A 26605-nucleotide genomic window follows, 5' to 3' on the forward strand; every position below is an offset into this window, starting at 1 on the left:
TTACCTAGCAGTAGCCATTCCACAGGCTACCTGAAGTGCTTCTAGCCCACCCAGTTATTTTAAGAATTGGTAACTGCACTAACTTTTTTCCTCCTCCCTCCCTCCCCCTTTTGTGTCGTGTCTTATAAATTGTAAGCTTGAGAGCAGGTACAGATGTGTTTTACTGACATAAAGCTGGTCTAGCAGTCCACTTGATTGTGTGTCAGGCCACAGGTGGAATACTATTTATGGGCCTCACATTTTAAGGACACTGACATGAGTGTCTCCAGGGGAGGGTGAAGACGGTGAGATGCCTGGGAACCAAGTCATGATTGAAAGAGCTGGGAGAAGGTTACTGGAAGATGTAATAGCAATCCTCAGTGGTCTGAAGAGCTCTCATGTGGCAGACTAGAACTGTTGGCTTAAACATTACAAGAAATTTCCTAATAGTAAGTGTTGATGAACAGTGGAACAGTCACATATTGAAGGAAGTCAATATGTGTATATGTATGTAATGATTATTATGATGGCATGGTTTTCTTTGTAGGCGTGGGTTGTTTTGCTTTGTTTTTCTTTTTTTGGATTTTATGTTTGTGATTTTTGTTGTAATTTTGCATTGAAAATAAAAAAAGAACAGTGGAACAGTCAGTCTCAGGAGGTTTTGGGATCTCCCTTGCTTGGAGGTATTTAAGCAGAGGCCATATACCTGTTAAAATGTTGCAATTTACTCCCTGGATTGGGATTAGATGATTTCCTAGTCCACTTCCAACTACCAGCACTGCCAAGGCTGCTTGGGAAGCCTCTGTTTTAGCTGTTTTGGGACTACAACGCCCATCGTCCCTAGCTAACAGGACCAGTGGTCAGGGATGGTGGGAACTGTAGTCCCAAAACAGCTGGAGGGCCAAGTTTGGCCATGCCAGTGTAACCTGAGAAAAGATACCCAGTCTCTGATATTTAAGATCTAAAGAACCACAGGTAGTTCTGCTTGCCTTACAAATCTGTTTCTTTGTATCAGACCACTATGGAAACTGCAGGGGCCTTTCAGAATCTTGTTTGAAATATAGCTCAGGGCCCTGCTATTTTAAGAGGCAGAGGAATCCTATGGCATGCCCAAGCTCTCCTGGGTGAGCTTATTAATAGCTCTTCGGATCCCCACCTATGCATTTCAACAGCGAGCAGATACTTTGGGAAAGAAATCAGTTGGCTACAGCTTAGGAAACACTAATGAAATTAACATTCTGTATTATTCTGTTCCTTTTATCATTATAGAAGACAATTGTTCAAATGATCTAAGTTTGTTCAAGAAAGATACGCAAGAGGCGGCGACTGGGTCAGACCAAATGCCTCTCTAGCCCAGTGTTCTGTTCCCACATTGGCTAACAAGATGCTTCCAGAAAGCTCCAAAACAGTTGCCCTCTGGAATCTGAAGGTAGCATATAGCCATCATTACTAGTAGCCATTGGTAAAATTGTATCCTGTGCATTTTATCCAATTTCATTTTAAAGCCATCTTAAGTTGGTGGCTATCATGTTCTGGTTTCCATACTCAGCTACCCATCTTCATTGGTTTCTAGTATTGTGAGAGGAGGAAGCTAGATGTATTTTCTTTACCACCCATCTCCTTCCTTAGCTGCCTTTCCCCCCTTTCTCTGAACTAGTCGCCCTGCTGTCAAAACGTTTTTAGCTTTGCTTGTTAGGAAGGTGCGCCAATCCTGTGTTTACACTGGTTGCCTTTTTCTGCACCTTTTCCAGTTATGGGCTTCTTTGTGAAAAACGCAGTAATAGTATTTCGTAGGCTGCCAATGGAAATCTGTCTCACTGCAGGCATGAACGGCTGCCTGTTGGGCCCCGGGTGCCCCACAAACTTTTGCCTGTACCTGTTGGTGATACAGAGTCAGACTCCGGACCCCTCTAGCTCGGTGCTGCCTACACTGATGGGCAGCGGCTGCCCAGGGTTTCAGGCAGGGCGCTTGGAGAGATTCTAGTCCTCATGGCTCTGAGCAAAAGGGCCGAAGTAAATCGGAACATGGGAAGCCGCCTTATGCAGACTCTTGGATCCCCCCAAGCGGAGTACTGTCCACACTGACTGACAGCAGTGGCTCTTCAGGATTGCAGGCGGGGGTCTTGGTCCCGCCCACCTGGCCCCCTCTCCCCTAGGGCTGGGAACACCAGCGCCCCGCCCTGCCCGAGGAGCCCCGCTGCAGAGCGGCTTCCGTGGGGCGGAGGCGCGCAGCGATGACGTTTTGCTTCCGGCGCGGAAAAGAGGATTGTGGGAAAGGAAAAAAAGATGGCGTCTACCAAGAGGGTGCTCTATGTGGGTGAGTGAGAGCGCAGGAGGCGGGGAAAAGGGGCGGCGGCGGGGAAGGGGGAAGGGGATGGCGACCCCCGGGACCCCCGACTTAAGCGCGTGGCCTTGGTGCGTCTTTCAGGCGGGCTGGCGGAGGAGGTGGACGAGCGCGTGCTCCACGCAGCCTTCATCCCTTTCGGCGACATCACGGATATCCAGATCCCCTTGGACTACGAAACGGGTGAGGAGGAGGAAGCGGGGGGCGCGTGGCTTCGTAGCTACAGCAGCAGCAGCAGCCTCGGACGGCTTTCTAGAGGCTTTGGACTACAACTCCCATCAGCCCCGGTCCAAAACCTGTGGAGGGAGGAGTTCCCGGCGTTGGGGAAGGCTGAGCTGGAGGGCGGGATTTTTCTCCTGCGTCTTGAGCCGAGAGAGGATTCCTGCAGGTGGTAACTTTGCCATGCATGGCGTACGGGGATCTTCTCTGCTGCAGGGCTAATGCTGAAGGTGCAGGAGCTCTATCACGGCCACCCTCGGCATGCAGTGATTCCTGTTGCTTTGAAAGGCGTTTCCCTCTGGCGTGGGATATGTTTCTTCCCCAAATCCCTGCTTGTCCCCTGCAAGTGGGTTTGAAAATGGGCCCTGTGTGTTAGGGTGTGCAGGATGCCAGAGAGGATAGAGATCCTGCACCTTGAACAGTCGTGTAAAAGAGGGGAAACCACACCTGGCATGAGAAGCCGTGCCTGTTGAAATGGCTCCGTTTGCACAACTGCTCAAGATGCTGGAGCCCTGTCCTCTCTTGCATCCTCCTACTGGAGGTCTACCCATGGAGAGGAGCGATGCTTTGGATTCCTAAGGAAATACTTGAATTTTTAGGCCACCACATTACATTTGATATTGTATGCTTTAAGTGGGGACTCTTAATAGCAGGTGGCTCAGATGCTAAGACTTTTTCCAAACTGTGACAGAGGTGAGGTATCCTTAGGTTTAGTCTTGACAGCATAACATACTGTACTTGTTCTCAAATGAGACTCATGAGCTGCAACTGTTCATCGTAACTCCTGAATGACCCACTGAGTTCCTCTTTGGCTTTTTAGCTTCTGGTGTATGAGCTCCATAAACATTTTTTCCATAAATGAAATATGAAAAAGAGTGTACCCAATGTTTTGCACCATCTATAATAATTTCACTCCACAGTGTTTGTTAATTATTTAATTGCGTTGTTCTGTTCCAGACATTTCGACCTTAGATTAGTTCAAACCCATCCAGATGGGCAGAGTATAAATAAATTATTATTTTTTATTTAGTAGTATTAGGAGTTTAGCTCTGAATTCCTACTTCAGCATGATGCAGATTGGTTTTAGATCTGTACTTACAAATTGATCCTGACAAAAAACAGAACTTCTTATGGAGAACGTTTAGTCTATGATCTTTGTGGTTTCTTGCTTCCTATATTCTCTGAGAAAAAACAGCATCCAGGTGGTAGAATGAAAGTGAATTTCTGAGCACTTTACTCCTGTTCACTAAATGGTCTGCTAGTAACATGCCATTAATCAATTGGACGGGGCTTCTGAAATGTCAGTGTGAGACATTTTGCTTCTCTTTGCAATCTTGTTTTTTGTCTGCCTTGGAGCCTTTGAGTGCTAACTTTTCTCTTGTATTTCTGCAGAAAAACATCGAGGTTTTGCTTTCATTGAATTTGAGCTGGCTGAGGTGAGGAATAGCAGAGGGGGGAGTTTTGAGGTGGATTTTCAGATTTGTTGAACTTTTCCTCATCCATTTTCCCTCATGTTTGCTGAACTACTGGTGGGGTGGTGGTGGCGGTGGTTAAAAAGGGTGCTGACTTGGGTAGTGGCTGGGTTTAATCAAAGAAGGAAGGGTTGGCCATTAGATAATCAAGGCTTTTGAGGGCAGGGGAAACTTCTTGATTTTCCAGGAATATTTTTATAGTTGCTTGAATAATTAAAATTGAATGAGCAGTAGAGAGTAAATGTAAATGTATCTTGGGTCAGAAAGCAGTGTTTGAAGGCACCCTTAGGATTACAGTGGAACAGAAGCTTGTATTGCTTAACCATGCAGAATCATGACTCTTCCTCGTTACATTCCTGTTGCTTCAGTTAAATTTCAGAGCATGCAACTGTTGAAACTGTGAATGGGCAGAATTGTAGACTGGTGTTCAAAAGTGTATTTCTGTCTTTGTAAGCCTGTAGCGATAATGTGCTTGACTATCTACTGCTTCTTGTGGGTCCTAGGAACAATTTCTCTCTCAAACTTAATACTTCTTGGGATAGGGACACCAAGCTGGAGTGAACTAGATGAGCAAGTAAGCACATAGTAAAATCTATATTTTTCCTTTTAGGATGCTGCAGCCGCCATTGACAACATGGTAAATTGATCTTACTTGCTTTTCTGGAAAGTTCAAATGATGCCCCTGCTCTGGATTCCATTTCATGGGAAGAAAGCAGCCCAGACACCTTGGGACACCCTTCTGGGGTGCTTTACACAGCCTCCTCATGCAAAAATGTTAGTTTCAGGTGGCCTTTGAGAACTAAGAATTGAAAGATCTGTTATCTCCTTGCTATTCATTGGCCTGATTCACACAACACTAAACCAGCTGTTTTTATTAATTAATTTATATACCACTTAATTGGCAAAGTGACTTCTTTGTCACCCAGTGGGTGTGATCTTGGGCTAGTTGCTTCCTCTTAGCCTAGTCTACCTCACAGGGTAGTTGCGAGTATAAAATGAAGGGGTGTTGCTCTGAACTCTGGCAGAAGGGTGGGATAAAAATATGTCATTAAATAATACTGTCCCCCTTTCTAGAATGAATCTGAGCTCTTTGGGAGGACTATTCGTGTCAACCTGGCCAAGCCAATGAGGATTAAGGAAGGATCATCCCGCCCAGGTAAGGCATGGAACTGAGATTGGTGCCACAAGCCAATAGTCTTAGCTATTGTGTGTGAGGAAACCATTGTATTTTATACCTTGATGGCAAAAAGATCAATACTAGATTCTTTTTTCTCAAGAGCACCTTCTGTTTCTCTTTGACAGTTTGGTCAGATGATGACTGGCTGAAGAAATTTTCAGGAAAGACGCTGGAGGAGAATGTGGAGGAAGAAGGGGCAGAGCCTGCCCGATCAGAGACCCAGGAGGTACATAGGCATTACCTTGGCTTGTGGTGGGAGCATGCAGCGCTCTGTAGTTGCAACATCTTTTGGGGGACATAACTATTGAGCCACATCTACACAGGGGGCTTCTTACTAATAATCTGTTTCACTTGCTGAACACCTTAAGTTGCAGAGTACCCCTGCACAGTTTAGCCTGCACAGCCTCTTTGCCTACCTGCACAATGGATGGTAGTGTTACGCCAGTGCACACCAGGTTGCCTAACAACTGAGTGCAGTTTGGAGGCATGGCATGCTCTTCTTCCACATCACACACACACCTTAAGAGGGGTTTCTTTGCTTTCAGAGGTGGCAAAATTCACTTAGAGATCACAGCGGCAACAATAATAATAATACATTTATAAAGTGCTTTGAAGTATTTAGTTGCTTCCTGTACATTATCACAGTAATCCTTACAACAATCCTGTTAAGGCTGGTCACATAGAGATAGCGGCTTTGCTGTGGTCGCTTTCAAACTCATGGTTGAGGCAACTAGGGTTTTGGACTTGGAAAAAGCTCTGTTTTTCTTCTAGGGTGAACCACCAGCAAAAAAATCAAGGGCAAACCCCCAGGTTTACATGGACATCAAGATTGGAAACAAGCCTGCTGGTCGATTGAACATCCTGTTGCGATCAGATATTGTACCTATGACCACCGGTAAGAAAAGGCTCCTTTTTGTACAGTGACAGGTTGGAAACCCCAGATTTCCCCCCGTAGTATTTCAGATCAATTGCCTAGATCCGCCTCGCTCTGCTTTTTGAAGATGGAGGACAACATTTCAGCACCTCACCCTTTCTCTTTCTTAAGAATTCCTATAGATGGCAGGCACTTGCTGATATCCAATGTTCATTGCATTCAGAGTGGACCCATTGATTTCAGTGGGTCTACTCTGAGTGTGACTATCATTAGATGTCACACAGCAGCTCTGAAGTAACATCTGTAAGCTTCCTTTGGCCCTGGAAATTTGATTTCAAGTAGTTACATGTTCTCTAGCATTGTTTCTTTTAATCCTGGGCTGCAAATCCCTCTGCTTTCCCAGTTGAACATAAGACTGAGTCAAAACAGAATAATTTTGTCTTTTCCTGCTTATCCATTAATGTTCTGCCATTTCCTGAAGCAGCATACTTACTCCCTTATTTTCCTCCTTGCTCTGAAGTGAGCTAAAGAAGCCCCTCTCCTTTACTGTGTTCTGCATCCTTTGCAAACATGGGAAAAGGCCATTTTACTTCTCTCGTTTTCTCCTGCAGTAGAAGTACTGACATTATTGTTTATTTCTACATATATTAGATACCGTTGCTTTGTTTTTAATTTTTAGAATTCAGTTGGAATCATTTTTACATTATCAGTGTAGTCAGGGCTTTTTTTCCAACCAGAACTAACCAGAACTCAGTTCTGGCCCCTCTCCTCTCAGGTGGGTGCCATTGCCATTATCGGAGAATAAGTGAGGTGTTCATGGTGAGTTCAGACACCTTTTTTCTAGAAAAATAACACAGAGTATAGTAGAATTATTCTAAAGAAGACTGAAGAGGCTGAACTATTACCTCATTCAGCTACGTTTTGTTGTATGAAATGAGGCTGTTTTTGTAGCTGTCATTAGGCCTGGGCAATATATTGATCTATTGCCCAGGACCAGTATGAGGGGTAGACTGTGAAGGTGGTTTCACTAAGCGGTATATCGCTAGTGAAATCTCCACTGCTCCCTTGTCCCGCCAGTGCCCAGCACAGTGAGGGAGAAACAAGCTGCAGCTGGCCACTGGAAGAAGTGGAACTCAGAGCTGTGGCGCGAAACTGCCATCGCGGTCTGCCCCTTATGCCAACACAGAGGGAGAACCAAGCTGCATCGGCCAGGTGCCGATACAGGTTGTTCCTCCCTCCGAGTCTTTAAACTGCTTGGCTGACAAGTGCACAGCTGCCCTCGCCACAGCCAAGCAGTTTTAAAGGGGCCCCAACCTGCCAGTGGCTCGTGTGAGGCAACATCGGCGTGGAGGCTCCGTTAAACTGTAACCGCTCGCGGCTGAGGAAGCCTTGAGCCTTCTCCTGCTAGCATGCATGGGAGTGGGAGGCTTTGCGCTCCCTGGCTGAGGTGTGCAAATAAGCCCCCATCCCTCCGGCATGCGCACGTGTCAGATGGATGGGGATCTTGCTCAGCCGGGGGTCAAGAGTCTTTGCGCTTTCTGGCTGAGAGGGCCGTGCCAGCAAAGGTGAAAGGGAGCCCTGACGACGGAGTCTGCCAGGTTCCGTCGCAGTGCTTCCTCTGTTTTTTGGCAAGGGAGGGTGCGAGAAAGCAGCCTCTTTCTCATAGGAAAAGGAGGCTGCTTGCACACCCACCCACACTCTTGCTGGCAAAGCTGAAGGATCCCTGTGAACAGAGCCTGTCAGGCTCTGTTCTCAGGGATGCCTCCATCTTTGCCGACAAGGAGAGGGCAAGCAAGCAACTTCTTTCTCCCAAGAAAAGGAGGCTGCTTGCCCGCCCCTCACACCTTGCTGGCAAAGGTGAAGGGAGCCTTGCAAACTGAGTCTGTCGGGCTCCGTCACAGGGCTCCCTCCATCTTGGGGAGTGGAGGGCTAGCTCAGCTGGGGGGACGGGAGCCTTCATGCCCTTCAGCTGAGCAGTGGGCTGGGGCCAGCTGCATTGCTGAAAGCACCTCAGCTGCTGCACAGAGAGAGCTGAAGTAGTCTCAACTGGAGCCTCGCAGGCTGGGGCCCATGCAGCTGTTTTCAATTGCGATGTTGGGTTGGTGATGTTGAAACCTAGTATCGCCCAGCCCTAGCTGCTATAACCCCCTTCGTTGTCCTCAATTTTGAACATTTCTGTTTTGACCCTCCTGGATTGCAGAGAACTTCCGCTGCCTGTGCACACATGAAAAGGGCTTTGGCTTCAAGGGGAGCAGCTTCCATCGTGTCATCCCTCAGTTCATGTGCCAAGCGGGAGATTTTACCAACCACAATGGCACTGGGGGCAAATCTATCTACGGGAAGAAATTTGATGATGAAAATTTTATCCTGAAGCACACAGGGGCAGGTAAGTAACAAGAGTTGCTGGGGTGGAGGGTGCACTTATTTGCCCTTGAGTTGGTCAGGCAGTTTGGAGTCGAGGTTCTCTTGAGCCTCCTGCTTTAATTGCTGTGTTGTTTTGAATTATTTTATTGTGTATTTTAGTTATGGATGCTTATATTTTAATATTAGCATAACCACTTTATAATTTGTAAATGACTTAGAAGCCTATTTTGGCAGATGCATACATTAATGAATACTAATAATATCCAGCAGGTTTGTGTAAGTTGGCGTATTCCCCAGAGTCTGCTCTTTGGTGGTGCAGGGATACGTTGGGGTGTTGTTATCCTCCTTCCCTTCACTCTAACCAGCCACCACCATCAAATAGTCAAGTGGGCTTCCTAAGGCCATCTTGCCCAAGACACCTGGTCCCCTACTTCTTGCATTGAAGCTAGCTCTGCACAAAAGAATCCAGGTTCCTCAACACTGCTTACTGCAAATGAGGCAGAATTGTTTCTTTTACTTAGCTTTATTCTAAGAGTGTTAGTTTTTACATAATCTTCCAAATTTCAAGTTTCCAGGCAAAGAATTGAAGGAAGTGGGAGTTGTTAGATTTTGGGGCGGGGTGGGGTGGGATATATTGCAAAAATGCAAAGTGTGAAACATTTATATCTCCCAAATGGTGGTAGTTGGTTTTTTAAAAATATATAATTAAATGCAGGTTTAGAAGATGCTACAGGATCTTCTAGTCTTCCAAAGCTGGAGGTGCAGGAGTTCAGTCTCAACTCCTTGTCTTGTCTCGTCTTGTCACCTGTTCCCTTTTCCTCAATTTGTTATAAACACACACACACACAGAGAGATAGATTTTTTTATTCCAGATTTGGAGGAAATTCTTAAAAGGACGGCTTGTGTCTTTGTAGGCTTGCTGTCCATGGCCAATTCTGGCCCCAACACCAACGGCTCACAGTTCTTCATCACATGTGATAAGACTGACTGGCTGGATGGGAAGCACGTGGTCTTTGGAGAGGTGACGGAAGGAATGGACGTGGTGCGGCAGATTGAGGTTAGAAAGCCAGAGGGACTGAAATGTCCTGGCACGTTTTTATTTCTTCCTTTAACCTGACTTTAACATCTGCTCCTTTCTCTCTTTATTATAAAGGCCGAAGGCAGCAAAGATGGGAAACCAAAGCAAAAAGTTATCATCTCGGACTGTGGTGAATATGTGTGAATGTTTGTGCAAGCAGAAGTGAACTGGAAATACCTAACGAAATGAGCAGAGCACCACATCACATGGTTACAAAAAGTGTATTTGTATGTCCTTACTGAGATCTGTAGATTCTAAAGAAATCTATTTTGTACAGAACTTTTCCTCCTATAAATAAATTATAGCTATTTTTTTACACCTGGCCTTTTAAGAGTTTAGCTTTTTAAACTTTTTTGCCGGTTCAGCCATGTTTGTCTTTCTGAACTACAATTAGAACTTTTTAGGTTAAAACACTATAGACTTCTCTAACCGAACTCTTTCAACACAGGAAAAAGCCTCCCTGAGACATTGCAGTGTCCTTTTCTGGACATTTTCAAGAGATTGAAAAGGTACTGTGGAGATTCTTTAGATCTAGGAAAACCTGGCTCAGACCTGATGAGACCTGGTGCAGTTAGTCGACTTCAATAGATGTTTCAGGCCTTAACTTTAATATCCCAAATCTACAGTGAAGTTGTGGTTTGTCTTACCAGCCTAAGTCCTGTGCCAAGAAGATGCCAGCATGGCCACCTTGTCACCACTAAATCTGGAGAGCTGGTGGTTACATTCATATACAACGTTAAATGATAATCTAGTGTTTGTTTTCTTATTTCAATTTATTTGTTGACTGATAAAACATTCCTAGGCGACACTGATTGTGTAGAAATCATTGTGAAATCACGCTGAGAGGCCTTCTGTGAATGGGTCTAATGCCCCTCTAAACTCTCTATAGGTTAGCCATCCTAAAATAGCTCACTTAAAAGAGGTTTAGATCTATTTATGCTCCCAGTGGTTATCAGCCAGGGTAGAACCTCCATGTGCCAATGCAGAATACCCTTAAGTACCAGTTTCTTTCACCACATGATACATTTCAGAGTACGCTTGGCTCCAGCAAACTTGGTGGGGTAAACTGCCACCAGCATCTCCTTCCCAGCTCCCTGTCCAAGTTTTGGTGAGCTCTTACAAGAAGGGGTGTGGGTGGAAATTGGAGTAGCCAGAACACACATGGTTCATTGTTCAAAAAAAATGTAATCCAGACATGCTGTATATATCCATTAGAGAATCTGATTGGTAAAACCTTCTGAACAACCAAGGGAAAGGATTTTCTTTTCACACAATGTATAATTATGGGGTTTGTTGCCACAGGATGTTGTTACAGTCTCTACCATAAGTGGCTGAAAAAGAAGATTAAGACCTATCATCTTGGAATCATCACTGGTGGCTAAAAATGAAACTTGTGTCTAGAAGCAGCAATGTACCACTGAGGAACGGATTCAGGAGCAGACAGGCATGGACTGTTGCTGCAATGGCTGTGAGATTCCAGGGAAGTGAACCTACGCTTGAATGGGCCTATGGCCTAATCCAGCCGGCCTCTCCCTACTTAACTTCTTATGCGTCACTGGAGCTGTAGCAGGCTATGCCAAAGGGAGTGAACTGAGGCCACAGGCCCACAGGAATGGGTGTGGGCTGCCGTGCCTCTAATTGCTGGGGAGAGGAACTGGCTCTTCAGGTGTATGAAAGGAGATGCCCAACAGATCAAGCTGGAAATACTGAGGATTCTGCACAATCTTCCTGGCCTACAGAGAGATTGTGGTGTGGGAGTCACTGAATGATCCTCTGCTTGGGGACAGTGAGTAAGGGGGTGCTTTGGGGCGCTTGAGAGACGCGCGTAATTATTCTGAGCAAAGCTATGTGCAAGTTGCAAAATGGTTCCTTGTCCTCTTTAGGAAGGGAACAAGCAACCCCCCTGGCTGCAGATGTGCTGAGCAAGGCAGTCGGGAAAGCTGGTTGCTGAAAGCGATGGAATGAAGACATTTCTGTGGGTTGTGGCGTCCAAAGGAAGACTTGCTGCAAAGAGGAAGGCCCGGGGCAAGGAAACTGCTCCATATGCTCGGTGCCCTTAATCATTTGCTCTACTTCGGGGAAGGGGGTGCAGCTCCCACTTCTGCTTGGATGGAGCCCCCAAAGGGCATTGGACATAATTTTCTTCTGCATGTGGCCAACACCTTCCAGATTGATTATACAACCTGGTTCTAGTGTATGGTGCACCTCCAGCAAAGAATGGAAACTAGCAGACCTAAAAATGCCCAGAGTCCCTTTTGGCTGTTAATCCAGGGTCAATCCAGGTGTGTGTGAGGGGGGAGGAGTGCCTGCTCTCTGGAAATGCCCCAGATGATTGGAACCCATTGGCTACTTTATACACAAAGAGGAGAAGTGGGTGAGGAGAGCCACATTCTCTAGCCCATTTCACCAGAGGGACACTTCTTTGACCCGGGACAGGGTTAGTTAGGGTGTTCTATATTAAGGAAAACCTCATCCTCCGCCAAGCCTTCCAAAAGGTCTCTTGCAGACCTTCCTTAATGCCACATGGGAAAAGGTCTGACACTGTCAGCTGAAGCCCTGGGTTTTGAGGGGGCACCACAGAGCAGTCTCTCCTACATGGTGGCAGCCCCCAATTGCCAGGATTGTTCCTTGCCTCTGGTCCGCCTCATGTGGACATGGTTTGCATGGAAGCCTGAAATTTGGGACCCTCAGGGTTTCAAAGAAAGTGTGGCTGTCATGTGCAGAGCCAAAGAGAGATCTGATAATGTGCAGGAGGACTTATGAAAAGCTCCAGCATCCTCAAAGGGCAAAGGCAACACTCCCCAGGTGTGTTCCTCTCTCTGGACTGACCAACGCTTGCACACGCTGTTCCTTGCAAGATTTTGGACTGCCTTCTGTTTCAAAAGCCCTGAAAATGTCAGGGATGAAATAAAGTGTACAAACAGGGCATCCTAATTTGCATGCTTCTCTACCGTGGCTTTTAAAGTTTAATTTAATTTACAGTGCAGGAACTGGGCGGGGTCTTGGCACAGAATACAAAACAGGCCTATGCGTGCAGCCAGATCATGTTTTAGTTTGCTTGGCAAAGGTTCCTCTGTGGGGGATTGTTCAGTTTGTTGAGGATGTGAACCAACTGACCTCCAGCCAAACAGCCCGAGTCTGTGTCAGCTCAAGGTCAGGCGGGAAGAGCCGACTCCTTCACTTACTGCATAGTGGCAAGATTTTAGTCCCCTTCCTCTCCAACAGGTGCTCAGGGCCCGCAGACTGCCAGGCTTCCCTCCTGCCTCTTTCCTGCATGCAGCAGCAGTCCAATGTCCACCCAGGCATCAGTGGCAGCCACATGTCTTGACCACCATGTTGCGGTGTTTCTTGAGGATGACGTTGTTGTTGCTGTCATAATAGAGGACGGAGGTGGCGCTGAGCTTGGTGGGTGCGCAGCAGGCCTTGGGGACTGTTTCAGGCTTCATCAGGTGAACCTAAAAATGGAGTTAAAGGGAGATGCAGTCATTGGAGCTCTCCTCCATCGGAAATTGTCTGGCTTGGTTGGAACGTTGAGTAACCAGCCCCCGAGGTCCAAAGGCTGAATGTGCACACCCCCAGCCTCCCCCCACCCTAGCATCTTGATTTGGAGAAGGAAAAAACTTCAAAGCAGCACTTGTTTATACGGAGAAAAGGCATCAATTTCCATGAGTAGGTTATTTGTCCGCGTTGGCAAAAATATTTATTCAAAACCGTTTGGCAGCTTGAGTTGCAGTTTATGTTGGAGCCTCTCTCAAGGCACCATCGCTGGAAGGCAACTATCGAGGGGCTGGAAGTCAGATTGCAGTGGCTGTTGCTTCCCCTGCACATCTACTTTTATCCCATTGAATTCCAGCTGAAGGGGAGTGGAGGATTATCACGATGCCTTTCGAGGGATCAGGATGCACCTGGAACTGCCTCCCCACCCCAATGAAGTGAACAAGAAGCTCTTGCAACAGAGGGAAGAACCGATTGGAGAGCACCTGCTTTGCAGGGAAAGATGGCCTCACGCTCAGTTGCCTGTCTGAAGGCCCAATGTATGAGGTCTCTGGGGTTGCATTGGGTCCCAAGAGCAAGTGAACTCATTTCAGCTAGAAAACAATCTTTGTGCATGGGAAACAGCTTTTGTAGCTGGGGTGAGAGAGATACAGCATCGCAAGCTTGCTCCCTCTGCCTCTCCTGACTTGTCCCCTGCCCATGCAAACACTAGGGCAATTGTTTTGAAACACAGTCAGTTGGAGCCAGGGCCCTACTGGCTGGGGCTGATGGAAGTTGTAGTCCATAGATACACCACCAGGTGCATTTTCACCAGGCACCAGAATTCCCTGAGGGTTGCAAGAAGGAAGGCCACCATGGCATCTATGCTTCGGCTTCACTAAGGGCCAAACTATATGTCAGGTGTGTGGTTGCATTTTATAGATCTCTTTGTAATTAAAAAAAAAAAGCCAGGAAAAGGAAAGACGTGATCAGGTTTGGGGTTGAAAGGAGCATTAAGGCTTTGGGTGAGGGGCGTTAACACAGGAGGGAAGATGCTGCAAGTGAAAGGGACCTGGAGCATCTGCCACACTTGAGGGACAGATAATTAAAGCACAACCAAGTCTCCAGCTGACATTGTGACATCAGATGATTTGTCAAGTGGGCAACCCTTCTCATTCATCAAACCTGGCCCGCAAGCTGTAGGAGAGAGAACTGCCCAGCCCAATCCAGTTCCCTACACTACCAAGTGCACTAAAGGCATCAGTGAAGGCTACTGACCTAAGGGCGATAGCGGAACAAGGGTGCACCCCACTTCTTCAACTCTGATCAGAAAGACACAGGAAGCTGCTCAAAGTGCATCTAGCTCAGTACTGTCAACTGGCAGAAAATCTCCAGGATTTCAAACGGAAGTCTTATCCCAGCCCTAACTGGAGATGCCACTGAACCTGCTCTGCTCCTGAGCTATGGGCTTCCCCAGCACCTACAGACAATCCCCTCTAGCTTGCCTCTCTTGTTCCAAGGTGCCCTCTGCCATGCGGAGACACTGACCAGGGACTGAAGGATGGCATGATTTGTGGCATTCATGCAGGAGTCCAAAGGGAAAGCGCAGTCCCCTGCGCAGTAGAAGGCAGAGTAGCCCCGCGGGGCAATCACCCAGTCCTGGAAGAACAAAGCAAAATAACTTAGGAGAAGGTGTGGCTAAAAAGCTTACCTGCAGCAAAGGCATTTAAAGAGCCCTCTGACTTTACCAGTTGAGTTTCTGCTTGAAGACCCCAAAATATCAGCAGCTGTCTCCACAGCAGCTCCGAGTAGGGCTTTCAGTGTCACTGCTCCTCTTGGGTGGAACAGCATCTCCACTGAGATACAACAGGCACCTGCTATCTGCACCCTCCAGAATCAATGGAAGACATTTATCTTTTGAAAGGCTTTTTCACCTGGGTAAAAACATCTCTGCCTCAGGAGTCTTTTGGTACTGTTTTGAAACCATTTTAGTTTTTATGGTGTGTTTGCAAATGGCCTTGAGACTCACATGAAAGGTGATAAATAAAACAATAACATGATAATGATAATGAGGTCAGGGAGAGAGATCAGACACCACTGGATTCCCTTCCCCATCACCACAGAAATGTCTGTGACCCTGGCCCTTCAGACGCCAGCCCTCCAGTGTTGGCGAGGTTTGTGTTGGGGGCAGTGTGGGGTAGGTTGGAGGAGGAATCTGAAGGATCCAAGCTTTCCTAGCCCCCAAACCCAGGAGAAATCTTTTTTTTTTTGTTTCCAGTGGAAGGGAAATTAGTTTTTTTTAAAAATCCATCCTGAAAGGGATGAAGGAGCTCATTTCTACCCTGCTGGCATGAGACCACAGGGAAGGGCACTAGCAGAGCAGTGAAACTACTGCCAGCTTCACCCTTGGCTTGTACTAGCTCTAGGACTGCACTGGTAGTCTTTTTTTTCTTTTTAAGAGATCTACGTGAGTCCCCAAAACTTCTGATATCTAAGCCACACTTTTTCTTTGTAAGTTGCTGATCAGAATGAGACACAGACAGAGATTGGTACTCTGCCACAGCAATGTGGGTTAGGGCTGGTTTCCTGCATGGGGGTGGGGGGGTGCTTGGGTGCCCACAAACTGGGTTTATGGGAGCAGCGATTCACTTCTCTGGGCTGTCACCTTGGGAATCCCTGAGAAAATATGCTTTATATAAACCTGCCATGACTTTGAAAGAAATGGGTTCAGAATGACCGTAAAGATTGGAAAGGAGAAGGGGAAGGTGATGCTAAGATATTTAACTTTTCTGGGGGAAATGACTTATGTAAAGAAGAACATTATTGAAATAGTTACCATCCATTTAAGCTCTTGAAAGTCGACATACATCTCGTGCCTTCTGCACACCTGCCGCCCTTCAGAAATGTGGACATCATCTGGGGGGGAAGGACCAAGAATGTCCATCAAAAGGCAGATGGTTCTCTATCATTCACTGAATGGGCAATAAGCCAAAGGGAAATCTGCACCATGGAAGGGCAGTGGTGGGCAACCTCTGCCCCCCAGCAGGCCATTTGAACAACACTGTGCCTACTTGCCCTTTGCCCAGTGATGTTGGGTCTAGGGCAGGCGAAGATGGGGCTGCATCCAAAGGAGTTTACAGGCACTGCTGACCAGCTAAATGGACTCAGCCAAGCCCCGGCAGCCAGTTGATGAGCCTGATAAGCCTCGGGGCCACAATAGATGGGAAAGAAGAGGAAATGTATCTCCAGCATCTTTTTCAACATTACTACCATTATTAAAGCAACTGTTCGTGGGGTGGGTGGGTAAAGTGGACCAGGACCAGGAACTCTATTTCCACACCATCACCCTGATGATCAAAACTGTCCCCGCTACAGGTAACAGCACAATGGATGCCTGCAGGTTCCCCTCCACCAGCCGCTAATAGTGGTTCGGGGGGGGGGGAGGATTTGAATTAGGGGTGTGGCCTGAGGGGCACAGCTGATGCCAAGGGGACTTGGCCATTCTCTGTATTGGTGCCCACCTTGAGGCTGTTCAGAAAGGGCTATTAGCCATGATCTCTGTGCTCTGCCTCCACAGCTGGAGACAACAATGCTTCTGAATATATTTGCTGGAAACTGCAGGAGGGGAGAGGGCTCTTGTGCTCGGGTCCTGCTTAGGGGTTTCCCACTGGGTCATCTGGTTGGCCACTATGAGAACAGGATGCTGGATGAAAGGAGCCATTGGCCTGATCCAGCAGAGGTCTGCTTATGTTTTTATGCTTCAAGCCAATTGCTTTTCTCCTTGGCACTTGGTTGCATCGGGATCTTTCTTGTCGTTTTTATCATTAGCTTTAACTTGGCTTGGTTTATATTTCACTAGCCAGTGCTGGGCAGTGCCTTTATTAGGACCAACCCAAAAGCCACAACAGAATTCTCCAGATCTCTTCCTAGGTGCTACAGAAAGTTCTGTGTGTCACAGGGGGTGGAATAAAAAAATCAGCCTGGAAAGCCCTGAACTCTGCATCTAGATTCATTCCAAAGACGGAGGCTGGGCACAGACTGAATTGGTCTCTGCCAAGTGCTGGCAGGCATCAATTTACAACCTAGGATTCTGGGGTGAAGAAGCAATGGCTGATTCCCCATTTCTTAAGACCCAAGTCCACAATAAACTTCCAGGTGGAAGCATCCTAGGTCTCTTGTTGCTAGCAGCCTGCCAGTCACCTCGCAGCACTGAAGGGCCTGTTGGATGCCTGGTGCAGTAGCCTGCTTCTGAGTCCATGCTTGGGCTGCATGTGCCTGAGTGACAGAACAAATGACCCTCTGTGGCCCAGCCTGGGGGCAAAGTCTGACTGTCCTTCACTAAGCCGATTCCCTAGCTGCTTCTCCAGCCCTTCTGCTCCTTACCAAACGCTCCTGGGAGCCTGTTTGAGTGCGGGAAGCTGTGGTTCTTCTTGTGCTGCCTCTTCCTCAGGTGCTTGGCTGCACGCGGGACTCTGACTTGGTTTTGGCTTGCCCGGAAAAATGTCACCACAAAGGGCTGCTTGGAGCGTGGTCCGCGGCGACCCAAGAGGCCAGCTGATCCAGGATCAACACTCTGTCCTGCAGAATCCAAAAAACAAACCCTTTCCACTATGTTAATACTGCTGTACATCAGATTAATAGGTAGGGGTGTTAATCTGTTTAGGGGTCATTGCCCAGGGCACCCCACTAGGGAGGACAAGAATCCTGAAGACGGAGAAAGGGAGAACAGGCACACAGAGACTCTGGTGCTTTCCTTGGCTGTTAGCAAATGGCATTTGCAAGTTTTCAATGACTAGATGGAAATCGGATTATAGTCATAATGTGCTTTACCTTCCTTGAAAAGTTAGCTTCCATTTTTTGAGGCCTTTCCAACTTTGATATGTATCAGACTACACATTTAATCTTATTTGCCTGTTGAAATTTGTATTCTGCCTTTCCACCAAAGGGTGCTCAAGGCTTTCCAAATGTCTCATATTATTGCCCTGCCAGCTGCTCTTTCTTCCTAGAGTTTTGCTGCTTAGGCTGCTTGGTAAGTAGTGTTTCTTTTCTTTTCATATAACGGGGGCTATATGAGATCTAAATGGAACCCAAGCCAGTAATCTGGCTGCTGCCTTTTGGATATATGGATACTTTTGTAAACCTATTTGTTATTTTTTATGCTATGGAGCAATACAATTTTTTAATATAAATAAATAAGCCGTACGTGAACAGAAGGTGGTTCCATATGCAATACCACCTTATCAAGTTTGCTCCTCTTGTTCTCTACAGCCAACATAACAACTCTTACCACAAAATGGGATTCCTAAAAACTGCAAAAAAATAAATCAATCAAAAATCCCATTAGCCTTACCGTCCTCTGTCTCCACATAGAGCCTCAAGCCCAAGTTGTATTTGCGGTGTAATAGCCAGTGATTACTTGCAGCTGCGACGTCGAACACGAGCCAGCCCTCTGTCCCAGCCAGGATATCCTGGAGGTCCAAGAGAAGCAGGTCTGAGTCCCTGGAGTAGCAGAAAGCAAATATAAGCACAACTGCTCGGCTTGGCTTTTTTAAAATAAACAACACCACTGTGATACAAGGCAGCCTTCTCCAATTTAGTGCCCCCCCCCGGAAGACTTAGGGTACAACTCCCATCAGACCCAGCATCATCTGAATGTGTTATCTGGGGGCTGATGGAATCTGGAGGGTACTAGGTTGGCGAAAGCTACTATCGGGCTTCCCCAAGATTTTACAGTGTTTTGACAAGGAAATTTTCTTTGCAGCAGTTACTTCTTATTTTCTGCATTTGTTCACTTAATATTTGTATGCATGGTGCACTTGTAGTGTAGGTGCATTTATTTAAAAATTACTACCTATGTTTCACAGGGGATTCTCCCTACCTAGTAAACCTTTTTGCATCCCGAGCCTGGCATCAGTATGTGTAAATTTTAAAATAATTGGAATGACCTGAGAATACTGGGCAAGGCTGTAGCTTAGTGGTCAAGCATCTGCTTTACATGCAGTAGATCCCAGGCTCAATCCCTGGCATCTCCCGGCAGGGGTGGAAATGTCACCTTTCTGAAAACCTGCCTGTCTGTGTAGACATTACTGAGAGATGGACCAATGATCTGACTTGGTGTAAATGAACTTCCTATTGTGTAAAAATGACTGTATATATTTGAAAGAAGGAATGTAGCTCGGTGGTAGAATATTTGCATTGCATGCAGAAGTTCCCAGGTTCAATTCCCAGCATCTCCTGGAAAGTCGCTGCTGAGCTAGATGAACCAATGATCTGGCACTGAGTAAGGCAGCTGTCTATGTTCCTAACCCATAGGGAATGTCTCCTGTATGACTCTCACTAGAACGTTGTTATTTGCAGTCAAACGTGGTGTAGGAGTTCTTCCTGTGGGATACTGCCTCTAAGTGCAGCCGAGGGGGACTTTGGCCCTGTGCATCTAGTTAGGCTCACCAGGCCTTCTCATTTAGCCCACAAGGCCATTTGGGGCAACCAACATGTGACATCATCCTATGCCAATCCCAGCAACTGTGGCAATTTTGGGGCATTTTTTTTGCAAAGCCCAGACTTTCTACAACTTTCCACATATGCTGCCATGCAAGGCATGGCTTGAGAACTGCTTCCCAACTTGACTAAGGCATAAAATTGCTGAGCTGCTCTCTTCTTATCCAGGAAGCAAGAGGAAGCATCTGCCTCTAAGGATGCTGCTATGAGCCTGAAATGCTATCCACCTTCAGCTTGCAGCATCCAGAAACTGCTTTCCTGCTCCTCCTTCCATCTCCCAGCTCCTCAGATCATCACTTTGCTGTATCTGATGGGAGTCTGCAATTGGATATGAGCTTTTTTCTACTGCATTAATTTCCAATATGTTCTGTGAGGCTCATGATGAAACTTTTGCAATGGAATTGGTGTTTGGGAGGATGTTTGTTCTTTGATTTGGCTTGGCTTTTTAAAAAATGCCATACCCACAAATACCTTACCCTACCTCTGGTACTCAGCAAATGTTTTGGCTGGGTTTTAATTCAGCCCTTGGGCTACAAGCAGTTCCCTACTCCTGCTCCAATGGGATTGTAATGTCGAACAGTTATTAGTCCCCATGGTTTGACAGTTGTGTGTTCTGGGTCAGAAGTTGGTTTGCTCTTACTGTACCTGTTAGAATGTTCTTGGACAATCTCATATATGCTGACGTGAAGGGTTTTGTTGACATGCCAACTGAAGCTTTGCATCTTGTAAATTCGGAATTCAGCCGCTGTTACAGACTCCCCTGTTGGGATCTGTGCCAAGTCGAACCTGAATTCCTTCCAATAAGGCTTCTGGTGGAAGATGTCCCAATCTAGTTCAACTGGAAAGAATTGGGACATGATTACACACACACACATGCACACCCCCCCAACACGTGGATTATTGGGACATCTTTAAGCCACATTCTCTATTGTTGTTGTTTACTGAATTAAGTCGCTTTAACTTGCTCGGTGCAACCCAAAGTGACTTACAACTGAGGACAGACAAAAAACCCCACGTAGATACATTAAAACGAAGAGCAGAAAGAAATACATTAAAAATATCCCACCCACTTCTAAAAGGCCACAGATAGCTAAAGGATAAAGGCTTGGTTATAAAGGAAGGTTTTTGCATGATGCCTAAAGATATATGATGGCACCAAGCAAGCCACCATAGTAAGCAAGCCACCATAGTTAACACAGTGTTGTATACATTTAAAGACAAACCAATGCAATGATCATTTAAAAGACCAGAATGCTAAACACCAGTAAAATCTTAATAAAATAGCCAAATAAAATATCAGTTAACTAAAAAAATGGAGGTGATTTATTTTATTAATTTTCACTACACAGTTTGATGCTGTCCTTTTGCTATGCTTGGAATGTACTTTAGCCTTCACTCCACATTACTCAAATCTTATTTATTTACTACATTTCTATTTCACCTTCCCCCCAAAGGAGTTAAAGGTGGTTGTTCCCCTCCCCACTTTATCCTCACAACAGCCCTGTGAGGGTGAGAGACTGTGACTGGCCCAAGGTCACCCAGTGAGCTTCACAGGTAAGTAGGGCTTTCCACTTCCATCTCCCAGGTCCTAGCCCAACACTCTAACCACTACACAGCTCTGGCTCTATTTACCGAGTTTAAAATACATTCAAGTTTAGCACACACCCAATCTGCCAGGAGAAAATGCCTTCTGAAAACTTTGTTGACTGAGGGCTGAGGGGTGGCAAAGGCAATGGATCTGAGTCAATCTATGTAACATAAAACACATGTCCTCCTCCTAAGGAGGGAGGTAAAGCATCATGAAGTTATGGGTCACATTTTTCACAGGGAATTTCCCCTCCTGACTAATCAATATGTCTCACAGTTCTTCCATGGCTTAGAAGCACAGTCCTCATATGGTAAAAGACAGATAGATACAGCTGGAGAGATGCAGCGTTAAAATAATAAAATAAAATAATGGCAGAATCTCCTTTGGTTGCAAGCTCTTAGTCTATAACACACGCTATAGGAGTAACAGAATAAAACTGGCCCTGGGCGAAGCCAGGAGTTTTGTTAGGGGGGCAGGCCTTTTGGGGGGACAGAACCTGTTAGCTATGTATTTTTATTTATTTTTATTGATTGGGGGGGCAGCTGCCCCCCTGCCCCTCCCCTTGGCTACACCCATGAAACTGGCTCTTAAAACCTGGCAAGGGGAACAAGGGATGTACAAGAACAAATGCCATCGACCGTCTTTATTTTCAAAGAAGACCTCTGAAAGCCATCTCTCAGGCCACACTAGTAAGATCCCCCAGTACCTTTCCTGATTTCAGTTCATAGCAGTTCGGCGGTCAGGAGAATTAGGAGAGAACTGCACTCAAGCGTTCCATAGGGCATCCTTCGCCAACCTGATGCTCCCCAGATAAACATCTGGAGAGCAGCAGGTTGGGGGAGGCACTCTAGCATCCTGGAATTTAGTGGTTGTTAAGTAGCAGTGCAGAGGCCTGGCGGTTAGCTGGGAGAAAACAGCTGCTTTCCTCCCCCCTTTTTGGTGTGTGAAAAGGGCTTGACTGTCTGTGACGTGCCAGGAGAGGTTAGGGTGGGCTGCGGTTTCCAAAGGAATACTTCCCTTCCCAATTAAGGGAACCGAGGCAGAGAGAACTTGATGGGGGTTGGACTGCTTGTGTTTGTTTTTATTTCCAAGTCTGACAAACATCTTCAAGTTTAGGAGCTGTCTGCTTAAGCCAGCCACACACACACACTTTATCCTTTCCTTGTTTTGCCATTTTTCTAGCCATCTCAGCTACACTGACAGAAACTCTCAAACCGGGAAGCAGGTCTGGCACCTGAGCAAAGCGTTTGCCGCCTTCTGCTATCATCCAAAAGGTGTCCTTTGCACCAATCAGATGACCCAACAGGAAGCCCCAAAGCACAACCTGAATGCAAAAGCCCTCTCCCCCTCCTCTAGTTTCTAGGAACTGGCATTCAGAAGCATTGCTACCTTTGACTGCTGATGCGGAGCATAGCTATTGATAGCCCTCTCCCCTGTGAATTTGTCCAATTCTCTTTTAAAGCCATCCAAGTTGTTGGCCATCACTGCCTCCTGTGGGAGCAAGTTCAACAGTTTAACCATGTGCTGCATGAAGAAGTCCTTTCTATTATCTTCCAACATTCAGATTCATTGGATGGCCACGAGTTCTAGAGTTTTGGGAGAGGGAAAAGAACTTCTCTCCACCCACTTTCTCCAGGCCCAACCATTCCCAGCTATTCCTCTTGAGTTGTCCTGCTGGTGGGGATGTGGACCTGGTTGGGCTAGCCTGATCATCTTCCACTCCCATGTCATACATGGCAGTGCTGGGAAAGGCCCCTGGCCAAGTGAGCAGGCAGAGAGGCAGCCAGCACAGGCCATACTCTCCAGCTGGCCCCATGTACGTGAATGCATTGCTGCTTTGTTCCCACGGCACATGTTGGTGTTGCCTCTGCAGCATTTGTCTGGCCAAGCAATGTGATGAACAGGGAGCAAGGAGATGTTGGAGGACAGGGCTCACCTGTGCATGTACCACACTGCTTACCTGGCAACCCCTAAGCTAGCCATATGAGATAGAGGTCTCTGCCTTACAGCTAGTGTTGAAATAAGATTCAGCTGCTAGTCCAGGGGGTGAAGTGGAGGAGGCATCTTGTCTGCCTCAGGCAGCAAAACATATTGGGCTGGCCGTATTTTTAGGCACTTGGCAACTATGTTTTTAGTTCTCCTGGCTTTTAATCTCTGATCATTTAACATCTCTGCTCTGATTGTCTTCCGTGCTGCCCTTTCCTCTTGGCAACATCGCTTTAATGTCATTTTGCTGCCTTTTTGTAACCTACTATAAATTGCCCTGGGACTTTTTAATTGAAGGGTGGCATTAAAGCAAGCAAACGCAGTGATAGTTGGATGGATTCAATTTTATATTTGTTCAGGGGGTGAGGAGACACCAGTCTCAAAAGCTTTGTGTGCTCCCAGACTACCACCCCTGCATCTAAGAATGTGACCATATTATAAAGCACAGGAGCATGTAAAAACACTGTTTTTGCACTCATGGGCAATGTCTAAAAACAGAAGTTCTGAGGGTCAAGCCAGAATAGAAGGTTAGATACCTTTACCCCATGGGGTGTGTGGTGTGTGGTGTGTCTGTGTGTGTGTGTAGCTCATGATGATTATTAAAAGGAAAGGCAACCTTCATGTGCTCAGATGCACTCTTTACTTTAATCTGCCCTTTATTTTCAGGCTGAGACCTGTCTCCTGCACATTCCAAAAAATGCTGTTACGCCACTAATGGTGCCTGCAGGCCAGGCACCCAGAGAACATTTCTCACCTTGGGGATTGTAAATGAAGTTCATTAGTACTTTGCAAACACTGAAAACAAACCTAAACCAAACCCACATGTTCTTTCCCATCTGTTTACAGGATTATGGGAGTTTAATAGAGACGTTATTTAACTTTGAGGCACTCTGCAATGAAAGGGGAGGGGAACCCCTTTTCCTAGAAATGCTTCTTCCTAAACAACTGCCAGGGCAGGATGGAGGGTTGTGAGGGGAAGAACGTAGATAATAACTTCTCTGGGATTTATTACTTAAAGCAATCATGTGCTTGTTTTTAAAAGCAAAGGGTTAAGAGCATACATCTTCACATCCCAATGCACTTTGACCCACTAAAACTGGTTAGGCAAATATTTTTATCTTTTAATGTACATTCAAGCACTATTCTCCTCCTACTTTATTTCACTGATTTATCTGATGTGGAACTAGTAATAATAATAATAATAATAATAATAATAATAATAAAATGTATTTATACCCCGCCCTCCCCGGCCAGAGCCGGGCCCAGGGCGGCTAACATCAGTAAAATTACAGTAAAAAACCTAATGGGGGGGGGGGGAAACCCCCAATTTTAAATACAGGTTAAAATGCAATCTAGAATGCAGCCTCATTTTAAAAGTAGCCCATAAATCAAAACCATAAGGGGAGGGAAACATAAGGGTCAGACTGAGTCCAAACCAAAGGCCAAGCGGAACAGCTCTGTCTTGCAGGCCCTGAGGAAAGATGTCAGGTCCCGCAGGGCCCTAGTCTCTTGTGACAGAGCATTCCACCAAGTCGGGGCCAATCTAACCTTAAGGTCCTCCATGGGGCATATCAGGAGAGGCGGTCCCGTAGGTACTTGGGTCCTAGTGGACTTTTGCTGTCTGTTGTTGGAGAGTTTAAGCTGCATCTCCATCGATATCCCATCTGTGCCTTTGTAAATAACCACAAATATTACAAAACACCCTAAGCCTCCAGTGGCTGCTTTCCTCAAGGAAACCAAGCCTGGGGGAGGGCCATACCCCATAAGCTTCTCATGGTTGGAATGTGAAAGAGAAGAACGTACAAACGTACAAACAAACAAACAAACAAACAAACAAACAAACAAACGTGTGTGTGTGCGTGCGCACGTACACTCTCTCTCTCTCTCTCTCAGGACTGCCTTTCAGGGATGCTTGATGATGACAATTATTCATCTACACTGGGGGATCCTGATAATCGCTTGCTGCTGCTCTGAAACACTCTGGGCGTCTCCATGAAGGCTTAATTTGCAAATGGGCCATTGTTATGTGCCAAACAGATCCTTGGCAACAGGTTTCTAAAAACTCTTTGAATTTTCCATGGAAAGGGGATATCTGGATTATGGGCTGACATTTTGATGCCAACCATGCCATGTGGGTACTGCAAAAAGATGGCATGCACGATGCACCCATCCCACAATAAACACCCATCTGGAAGCAGCCATCAAAAGTCACCAACCTAAGACACTGGATGCTTTGAAAGACAACCAAGGAACATTGAGAGGGAGAACAGAGCCTACACTGACACCAACACCTGCAGCTGAAGGTTAATCCATCTGGTGACCAAGGACATCCCACCTAGCCCTGCCTTTACAAATGGAAATTTTGAGACCCCTGTAGGCATCCTTTGCATTGGACACTGTTGATTTATGCTCATGATGATATTGGAGCAGCTACATGCAAACCCACTTCCAATGCTGTTTGCACCTGCATATGTTTTGAGGTGCTTTTAAAATGTAGTAAAATGGATATGACTTATAGTTTTCTTATAAGGTAACTCTGAACCCATTCCAGCATGGCAGAATGTGGTACTACTGAGGCACAGGAGAGGCAGGTCCATGCTCTGGCAGCACCAAAACTCTGATGCTGTGTACTCTACAGACACGGTACCAATTCCTAGCTTCTAGCCATTGCTATCTTTCTCTAAATCATTTGCTAATAAAACCATGCTAGATGGAAAGTCCTAGCACTGTGTCCTTTAATAATGAAATCAAAATAGTTTGAGGCTACAGAAAACACAGCTTGATGTTATTTGGCATGTTAATTGCTTTTGTGTTTGCTTCATATTTTCCACTCTCTTTTGTTAACTCTGATCATCATGTCAGGCTGGATGTTTACATAAGGGGAGTGAGCGACCGAGGGCCCTTCTCCCAAACAGAATGCTGAGATTTTAATTATGCATCTCCGTCTTTTAAAAGTCATTCCTTCCAGCTACTGGGTTCACCACAAACTCCTCATTTTGTTTTTAAAGAAAATAAAGGCGACTCTGGCAGGGTGCCCGACCCTGGGCGGATGCGGACACAGAGCTCTTCCTGGCCAGAGGTCTGGGCCTGGCAAAGAGGGATGGGCAACTCTGCTGCCACTGAAGGAGAGGAGGAGGAGGAGGAGGAGGCAGAACTCACCACAGGCAAAGGAAGCAGCCAAAACATTTTGGGATTGCTGAGGGTGTTTCAACGAGAACATAAGGAGAGCCTGCAGCTGGATCAAGCCAAGATCTACTGGCATTCTGTTCTTGCAATGGTCAACCAGATGCCTGTGGGGAAACCTGCAAGCAGGATTTGAGCACAGGAGCACTCTCCCCTCCTGTGTTGCTCAAGCACAAACACATTTTACTGTCCTGTTGTGAGCTTGGGGGTGGGGAGTGGGAGCAACCACAGGCTTTCATCATGGTTCAGTTTGAGCCTGGGCACAGCCGGGCTCTCATTTGCTGGACTACCACACTGCACCCTAGGTGGGGCTGCCTTTGAAGAATGTTCAGAAGCTGCAGCTGGCACAGAAGAAAAAGAAAAAAGGTT

At 46.4% G+C, this 26605-nt stretch overlaps 2 protein-coding genes across 2 annotated transcripts in view; one reads left to right on the forward strand and one right to left on the reverse strand.

The window, feature by feature from the left end:
* Positions 1-2186: 2186 nt before the first annotated feature.
* On the forward strand, positions 2187-9823 carry PPIE (peptidylprolyl isomerase E). Its single transcript, XM_081019652.1, has 11 exons — positions 2187-2296; positions 2408-2506; positions 3935-3978; positions 4625-4651; positions 5089-5170; positions 5317-5417; positions 5963-6086; positions 8266-8451; positions 9344-9486; positions 9583-9650; positions 9687-9823. Coding segments are annotated over exons 1-11 (906 nt in total). The 5' UTR covers positions 2187-2265; the 3' UTR covers positions 9688-9823.
* A 2716-nt stretch (positions 9824-12539) lies between these two features.
* Positions 12540-26605, reverse strand: part of LOC308484667 (bone morphogenetic protein 8B-like) — a 30726-nt gene continuing 16660 nt past the window's right edge. The window contains exons 2-7 of the mRNA XM_081019626.1: positions 20125-20317; positions 18332-18480; positions 17365-17559; positions 15818-15897; positions 14530-14640; positions 12540-12962 (exon numbers count right to left, since the gene is read on the reverse strand). Coding sequence (XP_080875752.1) covers positions 12813-12962; positions 14530-14640; positions 15818-15897; positions 17365-17559; positions 18332-18480; positions 20125-20317 — 878 coding nt within the window. The 3' untranslated portion in view covers positions 12540-12812. The remainder of the gene's footprint in view (positions 12963-14529; positions 14641-15817; positions 15898-17364; positions 17560-18331; positions 18481-20124; positions 20318-26605) is intronic.

This window comes from Podarcis pityusensis (genome assembly GCF_964106645.2).
Source record: "Podarcis pityusensis genome assembly, chromosome: 8".
NCBI classification, from domain to species: domain Eukaryota; kingdom Metazoa; phylum Chordata; class Lepidosauria; order Squamata; family Lacertidae; genus Podarcis; species Podarcis pityusensis.

What these genes read in the sequence shown, in the direction of transcription:
- PPIE (XM_081019652.1), top strand. Translation starts at nt 2,266, where the DNA reads ATGGCGTCTACCAAGAGGGTGCTCTATGTGG. An exon ending in CAAGAGGGTGCTCTATGTGG is followed by an intron (nt 2,297 to 2,407) that starts GTGAGTGAGAGC and finishes TGCGTCTTTCAG; the next exon opens with GCGGGCTGGCGGAGGAGGTG. An exon ending in ACGTGGTGCGGCAGATTGAG is followed by an intron (nt 9,487 to 9,582) that starts GTTAGAAAGCCA and finishes TTTATTATAAAG; the next exon opens with GCCGAAGGCAGCAAAGATGG.